The sequence below is a fragment of the Azolla caroliniana genome, unplaced genomic scaffold, assembly GCF_043228905.1.
Source record: "Azolla caroliniana isolate FFs.n. ecotype wild unplaced genomic scaffold, voAzoCaro1.0.p SCAF_2, whole genome shotgun sequence".
NCBI lineage: Eukaryota > Viridiplantae > Streptophyta > Polypodiopsida > Salviniales > Salviniaceae > Azolla > Azolla caroliniana.
In genome coordinates, this window is record NW_028230437.1 from 12085103 (window position 1) to 12100891 (window position 15789).

Consider the following 15789-nt stretch of genomic DNA (forward strand, 5'->3'; position numbering starts at 1 on the left):
AACCACCCGACTTCAACTCGAGCACCCATCCGAAAGTTGTATGCCGACTCAAGAAGCCACTCTACGGCCTCAAGCAAGCACCGCATGCTTGGCATTCGCAGATAACGCAATATCTTCATCAAATCGGCTTCTGTGTGTCATAATTGAACAACTCCCTCTACATACAAAGCGATTCCACAAGTCCAATCGTCATCATCTTATATGTGGATGACCTAGTCATTGGAGGTGAGCATCTCGTCAAAATCAATAAGGTCAAATCGCTCCTTTCCGACAAGTTCGAGATGACGGACATGAAGGAGCTCCACTACTTCCTCGGCATCGAGGTAATTCGGACTCCGGCCAGAATCATCATCTCTCAAGGGCACTACATCCTCAACTTGTTATACAAGTTCAGGATGGCTGAGTGCAAATCCGCGGCAACCCCGCTCGATCGCAATCTCAAACTAGATGCGAACTCCGGCACCAAAGCGTGTGAGCCGACTCAGTATCGGCAACTCATCAAGAGTCTCATCTACCTCACGATCACACGACCCGATCTCAGTTATCCGGTCGGTCTCCTTAGCCAATTCATGCAAACACCATGTGATACTCACTTGGATTGCGCTAAGCGAGTTCTACGATACGTGAGTGGCACAATGGATTGCGGCATCCTCTACAAGACCGCGATGCCAATACGACTCGAGGGGTACACAAACGCTGATTGGGCCGGCTACAGATCAACCTCCGTATTTGTTTTTTCTCTCGACAGCGGAGCAATATCCTGGAGTAGCAAAAAGCAACCAATTGTCGCTCTTTCGAGCATAGAGGCGGAATACAGGGGCGCGGCAGTGGCCGCATGTGAAGTTGTATGGCTCAAAAGGATACTCAAGGATCTAGGCGTACCCATCAAGGATCCGACTTCCCTTTACTGCGACAACATGAGCAGTATCTATCTGGTTCGGAACCCGGTGTTCCACACGCGAACAAAGCACATCGAAGTGCACTATCACTTCATCCGAGAGCGCGTTCTAGCTGGCAATGTCGACCTACAACACATTAACACAAATCTTCAAACGGCCGACATCTTCACTAAAGCCTTAGGAGCCGACAAGCTATGGCAATTCATGACCAATCTCGGATTGACGATCCCTGACCTGCCAAGCTTGAGGGGAAGTACTGAAGACACTACGCAATAACATGTGGATTCCGCAACCGCGCAACAAAGCTGCGAAGAGCCGACCTACCGCGCAAAGCCACGAAGAAAGACGCAAGCCAAAACACAGACTTCGCAACTACGCACAATGCAAGCTGGAGCACGGATTCCGCAACTTCGCATAAATGTGAGTCGACGTGAACTCCGGAACGCGAGTCGAAGCGGATTTTGGATACCGTCTAAAACCGACCCGACTTGAGCTTGAGGGGGTGTGTTGAGAATCAATCTCAACTTGATCTAGTGTGTGAACTCACCTTGAGAGTGAATAGACACTCCAACAGTCAAGAGTCACCATTATGTCACCACTTTGTATTCTAGCATTTAGTATGAGTCATAGAATCATATTCTATGACACATGACTTATGAACTTTCACATTCCCCATGCTCCATGAGTCTTGTAGTTAATGAAGACAGAGGGTGACTATATAAAGCACCCTCCTCCCACCTTGTATAACGTTGAGTCTTTCTCCTTTGTTAATATACTTTACCTTGCGTATTCTCCGTGTCTTACTCCTTGTCTCTCTCTCACACACACTCTCTCTCTCATACACACACAGTTCATATCTATTCCACTACACAAAATCCATCTTTTGATTCTTTACAATTCCATACAAGCTAACTTAGATAACCAACATCACTTTCATGCATTGCAAACAACATGCGTGCCAAGTGGCAATTGCACATTGCATGATCCCATGCACTCCTCTTCGAACACTAAGGATCTAGGCATCAAGGAAAATGCATTCATTTCACAACTAATTGAGAAAGCTATGTCATCAAGAAAGGTTTTTCATCTCTCAAGATCGAAGTCAACCATTCAAGCAAAGTTAAGGTGTCATCATTATGTTAATAAGGAACATGGTTAAGGTGCAAAATATATTATTTTTTAAGATTGAAATCAACCCTTTGTGAAATATTGTGAAATTGGTAAGTAAAATCTTATATTCCCAATTAAAATATAATATATTTTTATTGTATACTCTCTCAATTCTATGTCTTTAATCCTATGCTACCTCTATTATTTGTCTGTACTCGTATCTCTCCCTTTCTTTTACGAAATCTCCTAGTTCATAACCCTAGATGGTTCCAGTGCACCAATAATGAACTCTATGGCAATGTCAACCTTAATAAACTCTAGTGGAAGTAGTCAACGAGAATTTTGCACAACTTACTACAATTTATTTTGAAGAATCCTAACAAGATATGTGAGGCATGGCAACTAGGCAAGCAACATATGCATCATTCCTAGCAAGAGGAATGCGAGTAAAGGCATACTCGATGTCATCCACTCATATGTGTGGGGCTTGGCTCAAAATGAGACATTCAACGAGTGTAGGTACTCCATTACATTCATACACTATTCTTTACAACATACTTGGATATGCCTAATGAAGATGAGAAGTGTCGCTTTCTCAAGTTAAAGAGTTGTGGAAAATGGAACAAATCACAATATTCTATGCTTTATGGTATGGTGATGGTCAATAATATTTCTCTGTTAGGTCACAATCTATCTAGAATAGGAGGGGATTCATGGTGAATTCTCTTTCCAGTACGCACCTTAACAAACTTGTATTGTAGAGTGGAAGAATTGCACGATTCTTGAGATGGCCCACACCATGTTGCAAGAGGAGAGAACATGCCAAAAATCTATTAGGTATCTAGGTAGTAATTACAATCGTATATTTCATCAATCATGGCGCGACAAAGGATGTCCATGAGATCCTCATTTGATACTCATTAGAGCAAAAAGGGTGTAGGTGTTTTCACCTTGCCATTCAACAATTGTGAAGAAACCAAGATGTGGTATTTGATGAAATGACATCTTGGTATGCCCCAACACTAGTAACCTCCATCGTGGCCGAGACGAGTGGATTTGAAGCAAATTCCAGGAGTGAAGAAGATGAGAGGTTGAAGGCCATCATGGGTAGAGACGAAGATCCATATGTATCATCGAGCTATCAAAATATTGCCCAACATGAATAAATCTCTAATGTAGTGCTCAACAACACACTTGTACAAAAACAAGAAAGGGCAAGCACTAGCCCACGAGCATGGCCTCTAGTGTCAGCCCTAATTAGTCACCCCGGTTGGTCAACAACAAGTATGGTGTGCCTATAATGAGTACACTGAGAGTAAAGAAGGCCCTAGAGGTGCCCAATGAAAAACTCCTCAATCGAGCTAATCGAAGACTCACCCCCACCCTCTCTAGTTCAAGACCCTGATGGCCCCACTCATGTTTTGCGCGCAAGTGCATGTTTTTGCAACAATGGATCATATTAATAACGAGCAAAAGAATAATATATTAAAGAGAATAATAGATTTAGGGTGCTTAGCCACACCGACCACCCTCGAGTGAAGGACATGAGATGAACATAAAATACCATCTGTGTCTCATACCACTAGCTATTCCCTTATGTTATACCTTGTATGTTGAATAATGGGTCCGACGGAGTTTTGCCTCACCAATAGAATCTCGAAAACATCTCAAGTAATGAATGGGGGTAGCTAGTCCCCGTTGTATAGCTCAACATCTAAGGCTCCTTGAACCACTATGTGTTCCTAGATAGCATAGGTCCATATGGGTTTATCCCAATCTTCAGGATAATGAATTTCGTGACTATCTTACTCTTAACCCATTAAAATTAGCTATACAATTTGTTTTTACGGTTATGTGTATAGTATTATGCATTGGAGAACATATGCAATGGTAGAGAAATTAAATGTTGGGTTTTCACAAAACACCTCTTTGACACACTACTAGTATCCCCAAGTTCATTTGAGAAGAGTTTGAAAATGTGTGAAAACGGTTTCTCGAGACATTTCGTCACGCCAAGCTACAATTGCTCCTACTTTTTAAGTCTGTATCACTTTTCATTAAGATCATCATGTCTATGGAAAGGGTTTGTTTTGTACATACTCTATTAAAGCTAAAAATAACTTCACATTGACTTCCCAGATAATGCATAAAAAAATTCAAATGATACATAAAACAAATTTCCTTTCCTAGTTCTAGATGGATGCAAGATATGCAGAAATGGTGTGGAAAGTGGAGGCCCTCCAAAAGAAATGCCCTCCCTTCCTCTTTTTATTTCAGACCGTTTAAAACGGAAGCCCGCCCAAGAGAAAGAGAAAGAGAAAGAGAAAGAGAAAGAGAGGCCAAGGCAGAGAGAGAAGAGAAGAGAGAACTCAGAAGAAAAGAGAAGAGAAACAGACAGACAGACAGACGGATCGAGCAACCAACGAACCAACGAACCAACCAACAAACCTCGGCTGCCTGCCTTCCTTCCTTCCCTCCCTTTTTTCTTTCTCTCTGTGTCTTTCTTTCCCTAGGCAGGGCTACACAACACGAACGAACGAACGAACGTACGTACTTACGTACGTACGTACGTCTCTCTCTCTCTCTCTCTCTCTCTGTCTGTCTTTCCACGCAGATACATACATATATAGACAGAATGATGAATCCAGCGAGAACCCCCTCTGCTTCTTCTCTGAAGCCTCTTCTTAGATGGAGGAAAGGAGAGCTTATAGGTGTTGGCGCATTTGGCAGCGTTTACATGGGAATGAATCTTGACTCAGGGGAGCTTCTTGCTGTCAAACAAGTCCTCATCTCTTCATCTTCAAGACAGAAGGCACAGGTACATCTTACGATTCCTACCTATTATATTATAGCATCACCTACTTACCTCTCTTTGTCTTTATTTATTTCCATGGGATATTTATTATACATTGGAAGATACCAACATTTTTGGTGAGCTATATGTTTTTTTTGCCTTTTTCTACCTTCCTAACCATTTTGAAGACATAAGAATGTTTTGTTCATTTCTTCTTCTTTTTTCTTGTAGCTGGAATGTTGGAAAATTATAGTGTGCTCGATGTTTTTATGCTTGTTTTGACATGATGTAAGTTTCTAATATTATTAAGCGATTAGATAATCTATTGGATAGTTTCTTGCTAGTTTTGAAACCGCAAGTCTACTAAAAGCGATCACACTTATATATAAATCACATTTTCCTCTCTCGACGTTTTATGCTTGTCTTGGACATTAGTTTTGATCCAGACTGAAAGATTGTTTAAATATATTTCGTTGCCATGTTTTTCTTAATATGTATTATCCTGTGGACAATTTGTTGCTATGTTTTTCTTGAATTATGTCATATTCTGTGCTTGAATAATAGAGTGTGTGTTAGCTTCAAGTTTTGTCTTGTTTTGAAGAGTGGATTGTGCGAGATTTCTCTTATTTGAGGGATGTATATAGAACAATAGATAATTTGCTGCCATGTTGTGCTTGATCTATGCGTTTATTTGATACACTTTTGCTACGTTGGGTGCATTATAAGATCTTGTGAGTTGTATACTTGCCGGAACAGTACTTAAAAGAGAATTATTCTATAGCAGAGGGATATTTAAAGATACTTTGTTGCCATGTTCTGCTCAAATTTATAATTGTTTCTGATTTTAGCTTTTCAATTGATATAAGGCACACCTCAAAGAACTTGAAGAAGAAGTCAAGCTGCTGAAAAATTTATCACACCCGAACATTGTGGTAAGGAATTTGTTCTATTAATATTATCATCATGTGTGCATCCTATTATCTCAAGATCTGGAAGCATTAATCTTGTGATCACCATGTATACATCTTTGTATATTCTAGGATCTGAATACATTGAGCTTGGTCTCACAGTACCTACCATATGTGCATCTTGGTATATGGTTAAGATCTCAACCGATTCTTTTTGTTCTTGCCATGTCTGCAAGTTGCACCTTGTTATATTATCGGGATGTTGATGGATTCTTCTTGTTATTCTGTTTGGATATTCAAGTATTTTAGTGACTACTCATTTTTGTCATAATCTTTTTTTGTTTACACTTTGACCCCCAGAGGTACATGGGGACTGCAAGAGATGAAAATGTCCTTAACATATTCTTGGAGTTTGTTCCTGGGGGCTCCATTGCATCCCTTCTTAACAAGTTTGGACCTTTTCCGGAGCTGGTAAAGAGAAAGAGGAGGTTAACTTATATGGCTCACACAAATGATGATACTGGGGTTGAACATGGTTTTGCATTCTGAATGCGTTCTCAGGTTATCAAGATGTACACCAGGCAAATATTGCAAGGGTTGGAGTACCTTCACAAAAATGCAATCATGCATCGAGATATCAAGGTTTGTTTATCGAAAAATGTGTTCATGGAATTTGGATATATTACATTATGATGCTACACTCATGTAATGAACCCCTGACATGTTTCATCCACAGTGTCTATCACATTTCCCTTTTGGACTGTACAGTGGTATCAATTCAAACATAGGCTTAGAAGTTAGTTTGATGAGTGTAGAATACACGATTATTGTGTATCCTAACTTGAGCTCAGAGAGCTTTGGATGCCACTGAAAGATTTAAATTAAGTGCGCCTTTAAGAAGAAATCTGCGAACTTTCAGTAGCAGCTCAAGAGCATCCAAGCTTGCAAAATGCACATATTTTATACAAAAAGGCTTCAGATTCTGTGTCCCATCTAAGATAAATGTATGCTGAGCACCATTTCTTTTTTTGTGTCCTCATTCCCAGTTTGTTGGTGATGAGGCCGTCTATGAGCAGAGGAAAAGTGTTGTATGTTTGCAAAGCAATAGACTATCCTAATTGTTTATCTATCTATCTATATGACGCATACATGCTTTCCATACATGGTTTAATGCATTTTATGGAGCATTAAGAGATGCCTATCATATGTATATCAGGGAGCCAATATCTTGGTTGACAACAAAGGTCAGATAAAGCTTGCAGATTTTGGGGCATCGAAGCAGGTTGTAGAGCTGGTAATCATTTCTTCCCTCTGTGCCTTCTTTGGTTAGATAGTAAAAAAAAGAGGCATATTTGAATGATGTTGAATTTTATGTCCTAATGACAAATGTCATACACATTCAGGTAACTACAACAGGGTCCAAGTCAATTAAAGGAACACCATATTGGATGGCACCAGAGGTTATAAGACAGACTGGGCATACCTTGTAAAAAGTTCTTACCTGCCTATTGTATGTATGCATGCAATAAGGATAAATGAATTTATATGTGGTAATGGATTTCCATGGAATTAGAGATGATTTTGAAGACATTTGGATAGCATTGACTTTTTTTGAGGCATGTTATGAAATACTCGATTCCTCTTATCTTTGATGTGTTTGCTTCATGTTCAGAAGCCATTCTGTTTTATGTTATACATGTATTCAAAGCTTGAAGCATTATTGAAATTATAATTGAGTAAAATTGTTTGCCTTTTGCTCCTTACCAGATCAGCAGACATATGGAGTGTTGCATGCACAGTCATTGAAATGGCAACAGGAAAAGCACCATGGAGTGATCAATTTCAAGAGGTTGCAAGCCTGTATATGCAATAAATTTTATTCCTTTCCAAGGAACATATGATATTGGAAGCTTATTTATGGTGCCAATTATGGAAGCTTTTCAGGTTTCTGCACTGTTTCACATAGGAACAACTAAATCACATCCTCCAATACCAGAATATCTTTCTCATGTGGCTCAAGACTTTCTTCTGAAATGCTTAAAACAGTAAGTTTTGTCAAATCAGCTGTCTAGAAAGTAGTTTTTCTACCCTGATTCAGAAATTAGACTATTCTATGTAGGGAGCCACATTTGCGACCTACAGCAAGTGATCTACTGAAGGTAAGGCATCTGAATTTCAGTTTTATTATGAAGGATTGGAAGAAAGCAATTTGAAAACAAGATATGCAATAAAGTCTGTACTGTAACTGTAGCATCCTTTCATCAAGCTGGATGGGAATTCTACAACTTCAAGTCTGATCCAGGTATCTATTTCTTCTCAATGTTGTTACACAAAGTTATTTGGTGAGATATTGTTTTGCAAATCAGTCTATTGATAAATAGGTCCCTCATGGAACAAAAGCATGTCAAGTGGTTGAGAAGTGCAAGAGGAGACACCTGTAAGTTCTTTTCCACTGCTTTCAACTGAATATTACGAAATTTCAATGTTATGGATAATGGTGATTAATGTATTGGATGCAGAACTGGACACAAAGTAGAGGATCCATGTGTCAGTGATTCTTTGGATATTTCAACAATTGACAGAGATTCTTTAGAAATTTTCACACCAGATGTAAACAATGGGAGAGGATCTGTTGATAATGATTTCAATTGTTCGGTGAGGCTTGATTATGATAGCATTATGAAGGTAATTATTTCCAACCTTTCCAGTCCTTTTTACAGAAACACTTGTGCTTTAATGTTCATTGCTTACCCAAAATGTTTGTGCTTTGCATATACTTAACACTTTCTATACTTGCAGATACAAGAATTTGTACAATGCTTGTATTCCTACAATCTAAACAATTGATTAATTGTGCTTTTTTTGTGAATTAACTTTCTAGAGTTTCAAATCTGCTAGTGATGATCTCTTCTGCATATGGAAACAAAGTTTTGACCCAACGATGGAACTGTCAACACTGAACTCCATGGGAAATCCACCAGATGTAGATGATGTCCTATGCAACCTTGCTAGCCCAGAGATTATTCGAAATAAAGATGATGACAATAGCACAATGACCATGGCATATGCTTACAATAATGATGATCCTTCATTTTACTCCTTTAAGTGTACTGTTGATGAGAACAACGACGACAACGAAGATGTTACAGAGGCAAAGATTAAGGCATTCTTGGAGGAGAAGGTATTGCTATGTTTTTGGGTGGTTGGCCCTTTTATAGCTTTGAGAGTTTTAGATTTGCTTGTTGATCTGGATTGTGATATAACCCATGACAAGAAAATATATGCTATACTAATTTTAGGTTTGCCTGCAAAGCCTTAAGAGTAAATATAAAAAAACCCTTGTAATGTTCCAAATAGCAATGTTACCCCCTCTCAAAGAGGTAATATAATTGATATAATTTAGTGATAATCCATCATGATGACTCGAATTCTTTCTTCTATGCCCACATAATTTACCTCTCTCTCTCTATATAATTATGCATGCGTTTTAACATTTTAGGGAGAAAGGGCTCATTTTAGGGGCAAATCATGTTAACTATATGAGTTAGAAGATGAAGTAGATATAGCTATGATTTCAAGAGAAGGAAACGTGTTGTGAATTTAGAGAGAGGAGAGGAGTGGTGAATGCGAGTTGGAGGTGAAGAAGAGAGAATTCGATTAATTATGATGGATAAGCATTAAGTTTCACCTATGAGTTTACCTTTTTCCTAGGAAGGTAAATGTCAATATTTTCAATAGTACCTAGGGTAGAATTGGTAGTTTACCCATAGTATGAGGGATAATTTTTATATTTCTCCTTAAACCTCTGAGAGTTTTAGGTTTGCATGTTTATCTGCATTGTTCTAACACTTCAAAATTGAGGATATTAGGTTTTCTGATTGAAATGCATTTGATTCTAAACTATGAAAATCAATGTGCTTATCAAGTTATTGCACTGAACAATATTCAAGGCATCGGAGCTGAAGAGATTGCAGTCCCCGCTGTATATGGAGTTCCATAGCTCTTGGAATTTTGAACTGAATCAAGAGGAAAGCACAATCACAAGTTGTGAGGAGCAGATTCGAGACACCATTATACCTCGAAGCTGGCTAAGCAAAGCAAGTAGCCAAAGCGGGGTTTCTACGGCTCGAAGCACTGTGAGTGAGCCATCATCCATTAGTTCTGGAAGCTATGGTAGTGGCATTCATCGTGTAGACTTATCGACCCGCTCGGATTCTACTACTCAACTCTGGGATTTAAAAGAACATTTCTTGGATACTCAATATCCCTCAGCATATAGCCCCAGGTATCCATGTTTTCCCAAATTTTGTCTTTATTTTTTTCTAGTTTTTTGGTCCTTTTTTCTAGTATTTTTGTCATTTCATTTTTGTTTTGAATGTGTTAGCATCCTTAGTTCGGGGAATCAGCTAAAGCTTTGGAAAGAAGAGCTTCAACAGGAGCTTCAAATGAGAAGAGGTTATATTGATTTATTCTCCATTTTCCATTTTTCTGATGGATCTGTCTTTCTATATAGATAGACCTAATTAACTAACTACACTTAAAATTCCAAAATGGTGAATATTTGTTTCAGAGGAGAAGAAAATGTTATCACGTCTCGCCACATCCCTTTCACAGGAAGCTACTCCTCGCTCATTGAAGAGAAAACTACTTTGAGGCATTATTTCTTTTGGCTATCAATTTGATGGTTCCATATATAATAATAATAATAATAATATTCACCAAGTTTACGAAGGAAATTTGGGAGAGGGGTGAAGTAATGAGACTTACAGATTGGAAGGAAGAAAGAAATCATTGCCTCTTGGGTCTATTACTTTTTTTTAATGCCACTGAGCTACTTACACTCATCAACCTTTTGGTTTCACCTTTTATTGAAATCAACACCTAAGGAAGCCCTTCATTCTTGATGCTTGAGCCTTAACCCTAACCATTTGCATCCATCGACATTGTTGATGTGATCATATTCTTGTACACATCAGAGACATTTATCACACTATGGCATTCAACTAGTAACAGTTGAGTAAAATCAATGCCAGTGTAATTGATTGACTGCACACTAACCACATCACAAGCAGGAAATATGAGATGCAGTATTCTTTCAATACAGAAATTGATTAGTTCACGTTGGTTTTTTGATATGATAAGAGCTCTCTAGATTTTGAAATATGATCATATACATAAATTGAAACCTTACATGGCACTTGTCCATTGGTTGTAACTTTCAAAGGGCATTTGTGTTCTATATTGAATGTCATGAATGAAGATTTAAAGACATTGAGGACCAATAAGACTGAAGCTTTTTTAAGTTGGTCAGTGCTAGTTGGCCTGCTCGATACACAGAGCTGCTTTTCTGGCCACTTGTCTTGTTGTGTCATGATGTAGGTCGGAAAGTGATATACATGTCTTAAAGAAGTTTAAAGTCCTAAACATTGATGTCCAACTTTACATTAATGAAATATTTTAGTCTTGAGGTCTAGCAAGCTCGTTTTTTGTGTGAAATTCATTGACAAACATAATTACAGATTATAGTATGTGAAGATCAGTGTGCATATCTCTATTCAAAGGTTGCTTCTTATGTAGGTTTGTAGCCAATTCATCCACCTTATTTCAATTATACCTTTCTCTCTTCTGTGTTGCCCAATACATTTGGGAAAGTAACAAAAGCTTGGGGGGAAATAAAATAAATTTAGGGACAGTATTTCAGAAAGTTTTTGTCAATAATATTTGTGAAAGTAAAATGGATTGGCTCCATGGGTTAAAAAAATCATGTTTTAAGAATTGGTAAGGTGTTAGACTCATACTATGTGTCATTCATGTGCCGGCAGCTGAACAACCAATAATATATAAAGACTTGAGATCAAAGAGGTGAATATCATAATGTGAGAGATAGCATAGTTTTGACAATTAATATGAAGCACATTATAGTTCTTTGCCATTAAGATCATCTTCTACATTCACTTTCTCTATCTATGTTGTAATCCTTCTATTCAAATACAACTATCACGATCTTTGCAAAACCCATGGTAAAACTCGTATCAACTCTTGATTGTATGGGATGTCGAGGGGGTTCGGGTCCATCTCATGTTATCATTAGGGGGTGGTTATGTAGAATGACACCCCTCTTTCCTCTCTTTGGTCTATAAATCCATATGTTTTGCTCAAATAATTTAACACTAAAAGCTTACCCTTGGGAATATCATCAACAAAATTGGTTGCCATAGAGATGATTCAATTGATTAAAACTTACTGACTTTGTATTATCTCACGAGAATTAATATTTCTTATCTTATATGACTTTGGAAATTAAGGATCCATTTTTATTACAACCATAACATATGGATTAGAGCCTTCAACCACCAAAATTGTTATTGTTTTGTGGATGGAAAGATCAATATATTGGGTCATTGGTTGAAAATCCTGTAGTACACTATTCATGTAAAATAAAAAAAAACAAAATTTGAATGGAGTGATATAATATAGTATTGCCTTATTTGGTAGCTTGTTGGCTTGTTGGTTTGTTGCTCCGTTCTCGCTCTTGTCAATAGCACTCTTTTTGTTCATTAAATCAAGCATTTAATTCCATCCGAGCAACTTTGTAAAACGTGTAACATGCACTCTTTTTTTTCATTAAGCAAGCATTCATTTCGTTCAGGATCTTTGTAAGACGTAAAACATCTGATCCCATTCCAACCTCGATATGACACGTATGTACTCATAGTTTTCTTGAGATGTTGTTCAACCAACAACTTGGACCTTTTCAAATTGAGATGTATATTCAATTGTCTAAAGTTTAGATGTGAATCTGATATCAACAAGAAACACTGAAAGGTGTATCACAACGCAAAAAAGCAAGCTACGGATGTGAAGACAGATTAGAACGGTAAACACACAATACCAATGATGCGTAAATCCCTAGCTGACATGCATGCATTATCCCTGAAAAATCTATTCCTCAACTCTTACGCTTGAGAGATGTAGGGATCTCGTTCCTTCCTCTACCTATTCTTTCACTTCTCCATATTCATTCACCAATAGTGGATACATCTATTTGTGTGTGGACATATTTGTCTTCTGATCATTTCTGTATCTTTTTCAGAGTTATGGGCCCACCATGCTTCCAAGGTGCCATCATTAATTAGTAATCATTAGTGCATTCATCCCTAGATTTGTAATCCATCACCTTGTAGTTCCTCATTCATTAGTAATTGATAACATCTAGAGCTTTAGATGGCAAACCTCAAAGATTGTATCATTGACAAGTTCATAGTTATAATTTTTCATTGTGGAAATGGAGGATGACGATGCTACTGGATGATAAGGGACGCTTGAAGATAGTCAATGGGGAGGAAGTGCTACCTAAGAAAGAAGAAGCTATACAAGCTTACAATAAAAGAGAGAAGAAGGCATATGCAGTCAGTGGACTCAACTTAGGGGATAGACAAGTTGAGGATATAAGGCACACCAAAACAACTACGGAGGCATGGGATACATTGATGAAGTTGAATGAATCAAGCACAACGCCCTTTGACTCAAAAGAGAATTTTTAACAATAAAAAATGAAGCCAGGTGATAAAGTCCGTGAACATGCTCAAAAACTAAGAAATATTGCATCTTAGCTTCAAGTGATTGGCCATACACTTCCCAAGGATGAGGTAACATACATTTTACTTAACAGTTTGCCTAGTTCATATGGGCATCTTGTGGTTTTAGTGCATGATTCAGATGCAATTTAAGACCTAGACAAACTAATGGCAATATTAGAACAAGAGGAGCAAAAGGGAAAGTCTTCCATAAATGAACATGCTCTCCTTTCACATTTAGGTAAGGGACATGGTTATGTTTAACAATCGGCAACGGTTTGGTTTGAACCGAACCGAACCAAATTGCGGTTTAACGGCGGCTTAACGGTTCGGTTCAGGTTTGGGTTTTTAAAAATGGTTCGGTTCAGTTTCGGTTCGGTTTCAACAGTAAAAAACCGTGGTTTAAACGGTTTAACGGTTTTTTATTTTTTATTTTTAAATGTTTTTTAAAAAAATTGTAAAAATTTTAAAAAAATTCAAAAAAATTGTAAAAATTGTTTTTAAAGAATCTTTTCATTTTTAGACCTTATTCTCACATTTTAGGAACATCTTAAAAATTTTAAAAAGGAAATATTATAAATTTTAAAAAATAAAAAATAAAAAATAAAAAATTTGACCTATGTTGAAAATCGAAACCGAACCACGAAACTGTGGTTTTTATGGTTTATTGGTTTAACAGTTTGAAAAATGTTTACCGGTTCGGTTTGGTTCAGGTTTCAAAAATTTTAAACGGTTCGGTTCCAAACCGGTTTGGTTTGGACCCTCTCAAACCAAACCGAACCATTGCCGATTGTTAGTTATGTTAAGAATTGGGATGATAAATTTCAAAAAACTTCACAAATGGGATGGGAAGGAAATGTCGGTGCTTTTCTACCAATGGATCTATCTCAAGTGGTATGTCATTATTGCCAAGAAAAGGGACACATTGCATGTGGGTGTGCAAAGAAGGTAGCATATAATTTGGAAAGAAAGCCTTACAATGGCATAAAAGGTTCGGCCATGCCAAATTTGACAAACTTAGCAAAATCAAAGATAGTAATATCTCAAATAAAGAAGTTTTCCTAGTAAGTAAAAAATACTTATGTGAGAGTTGTCAACTAGGCAAGTTTACTCGACAACCATTTAATACAAAAGGGGAATTTTAGCGAGTAGGCCTCTTGAATTAGTCCATATGGATCTTTGTGGACCAATGCATGTGCCATCAATAGGAGGAGCAAGATATTTATATGTTATCATAGATTACTATACACGAAAACCTTTTGCATATCCATTTTCATATAAAGATGACACTTTTGAGAATTTTTGAAGATTTAAGATACACACAGAGTCTAAACTTGGGCTCTCGATAATCAAAGTAAGATCAGATAAGGGTGAAGAATTCAAGTCACATATTTTTGGGTCTTTTTGTTCTAATCATGGCATTACACAAGAATTTACCCTTAGCTACACTCAACTAAATAGTGTTGTTGAAAGAAAGAATAGGACTATCATGGATATGGTAAGATATATGTTGATAGATAGTAAATTTATCTCTAGAATTTTGGGGAGAAGCATCCAAATGTGCAACATATAACCTGTTGAGAATCAAACTCAACTCCCCATGAGTGGGAACACACTCTAGGATACTCAAGTGTGTGAACAACCCACCTCCTTGTATAGTAACTAGTGTGACATAGAAGTTAATGTCCTATGACACATATTCTTTAGGTAGTTAAGACATGACCTCTTTCTCAAGAGGCAGTACTAGTAAGAGAACTTAGAGAGAAGGTGATTACATAAGCACCTTCTCCTTCTCTTTGTAATGCCAATTATTCGCGTTTCCTTGTTAATACAATTTTCCGTTTTTCTGTAATCTTGATCTCTCTCTCTCTCTCTTTGGTAAAAGCACACAATTATATTAATTGTATGTAAAATCCACTTAGTTACAACACTTCTTAGTCTCCTCTACCTATCATATGTCTATGTAGGGAGAGGGACGTTCTGTAATGCTACTAAAAACCTGAATATGCATTTGAGGATATGATCCCCACATGCTCTAACATCCAAAAATTCCACATGAGAATACCTTTAAGCTTCTTTATATAGGCTTTCACCCCATGTCTATTATCAAACATGAAAGCATTACAACGTGGTTCTCTCTCTCTCTCTCTACACACACACACACACACACACACACACACACACACACACACACACACACACACAGTTCTTCCGCAACATGGAATCCATCTAATTCTTCACATGGTATCAGAGCGCATGGTTGCTTGATCGAAGCCCATCACCTCTACGTGTGCTATGGTTAATCTCGTGTTCGGAAAGAACCGGCTGATCGTTGTAGTAGCAAACTACGCAGTTCGTATCAAAGATGAGAAGAAGAAGAAGTTCGACAATGAACACTCAAATGGGAAGCGCTCTTCGTACCGAGAAGCTCGACAGAAACAACTTTGCATCTTGGGAGTACAAGATGCACCAATACCTTGTTGGCCAAGGCTATTGGAGTT

The 15789-nt window shown here is 37.7% G+C and overlaps 1 protein-coding gene across 1 annotated transcript; it reads left to right on the forward strand.

Moving 5' to 3' along the window:
* The first annotated feature begins 4610 nt into the window (after positions 1 to 4610).
* Positions 4611 to 10972, forward strand: LOC147867369 (mitogen-activated protein kinase kinase kinase ANP1-like). The gene is made up of 16 exons (XM_087315158.1): positions 4611 to 4827; positions 5670 to 5735; positions 6072 to 6182; positions 6273 to 6353; positions 6928 to 7005; positions 7115 to 7197; positions 7479 to 7560; positions 7656 to 7756; positions 7831 to 7870; positions 7963 to 8013; positions 8093 to 8148; positions 8231 to 8396; positions 8593 to 8892; positions 9662 to 9996; positions 10096 to 10166; positions 10282 to 10972. Exons 1-16 carry the CDS (start codon positions 4645 to 4647, stop codon positions 10362 to 10364), a joined length of 1887 nt encoding a protein of 628 aa, XP_087171284.1. The 5' UTR covers positions 4611 to 4644; the 3' UTR covers positions 10365 to 10972.
* Positions 10973 to 15789: the final 4817 nt, after the last annotated feature.

Bases quoted from the DNA above. Each gene is read 5' to 3' on its own strand.
- LOC147867369 (XM_087315158.1), top strand. From the start codon at position 4,645: ATGATGAATCCAGCGAGAACCCCCTCTGCTTCTTCTCTGAAGCCTCTT. The intron at 8,014-8,092 runs GTATCTATTTCT...ATTGATAAATAG, and splicing joins CAACTTCAAGTCTGATCCAG to GTCCCTCATGGAACAAAAGC. The intron at 9,997-10,095 runs GTATCCATGTTT...TGAATGTGTTAG, and splicing joins CCCTCAGCATATAGCCCCAG to CATCCTTAGTTCGGGGAATC.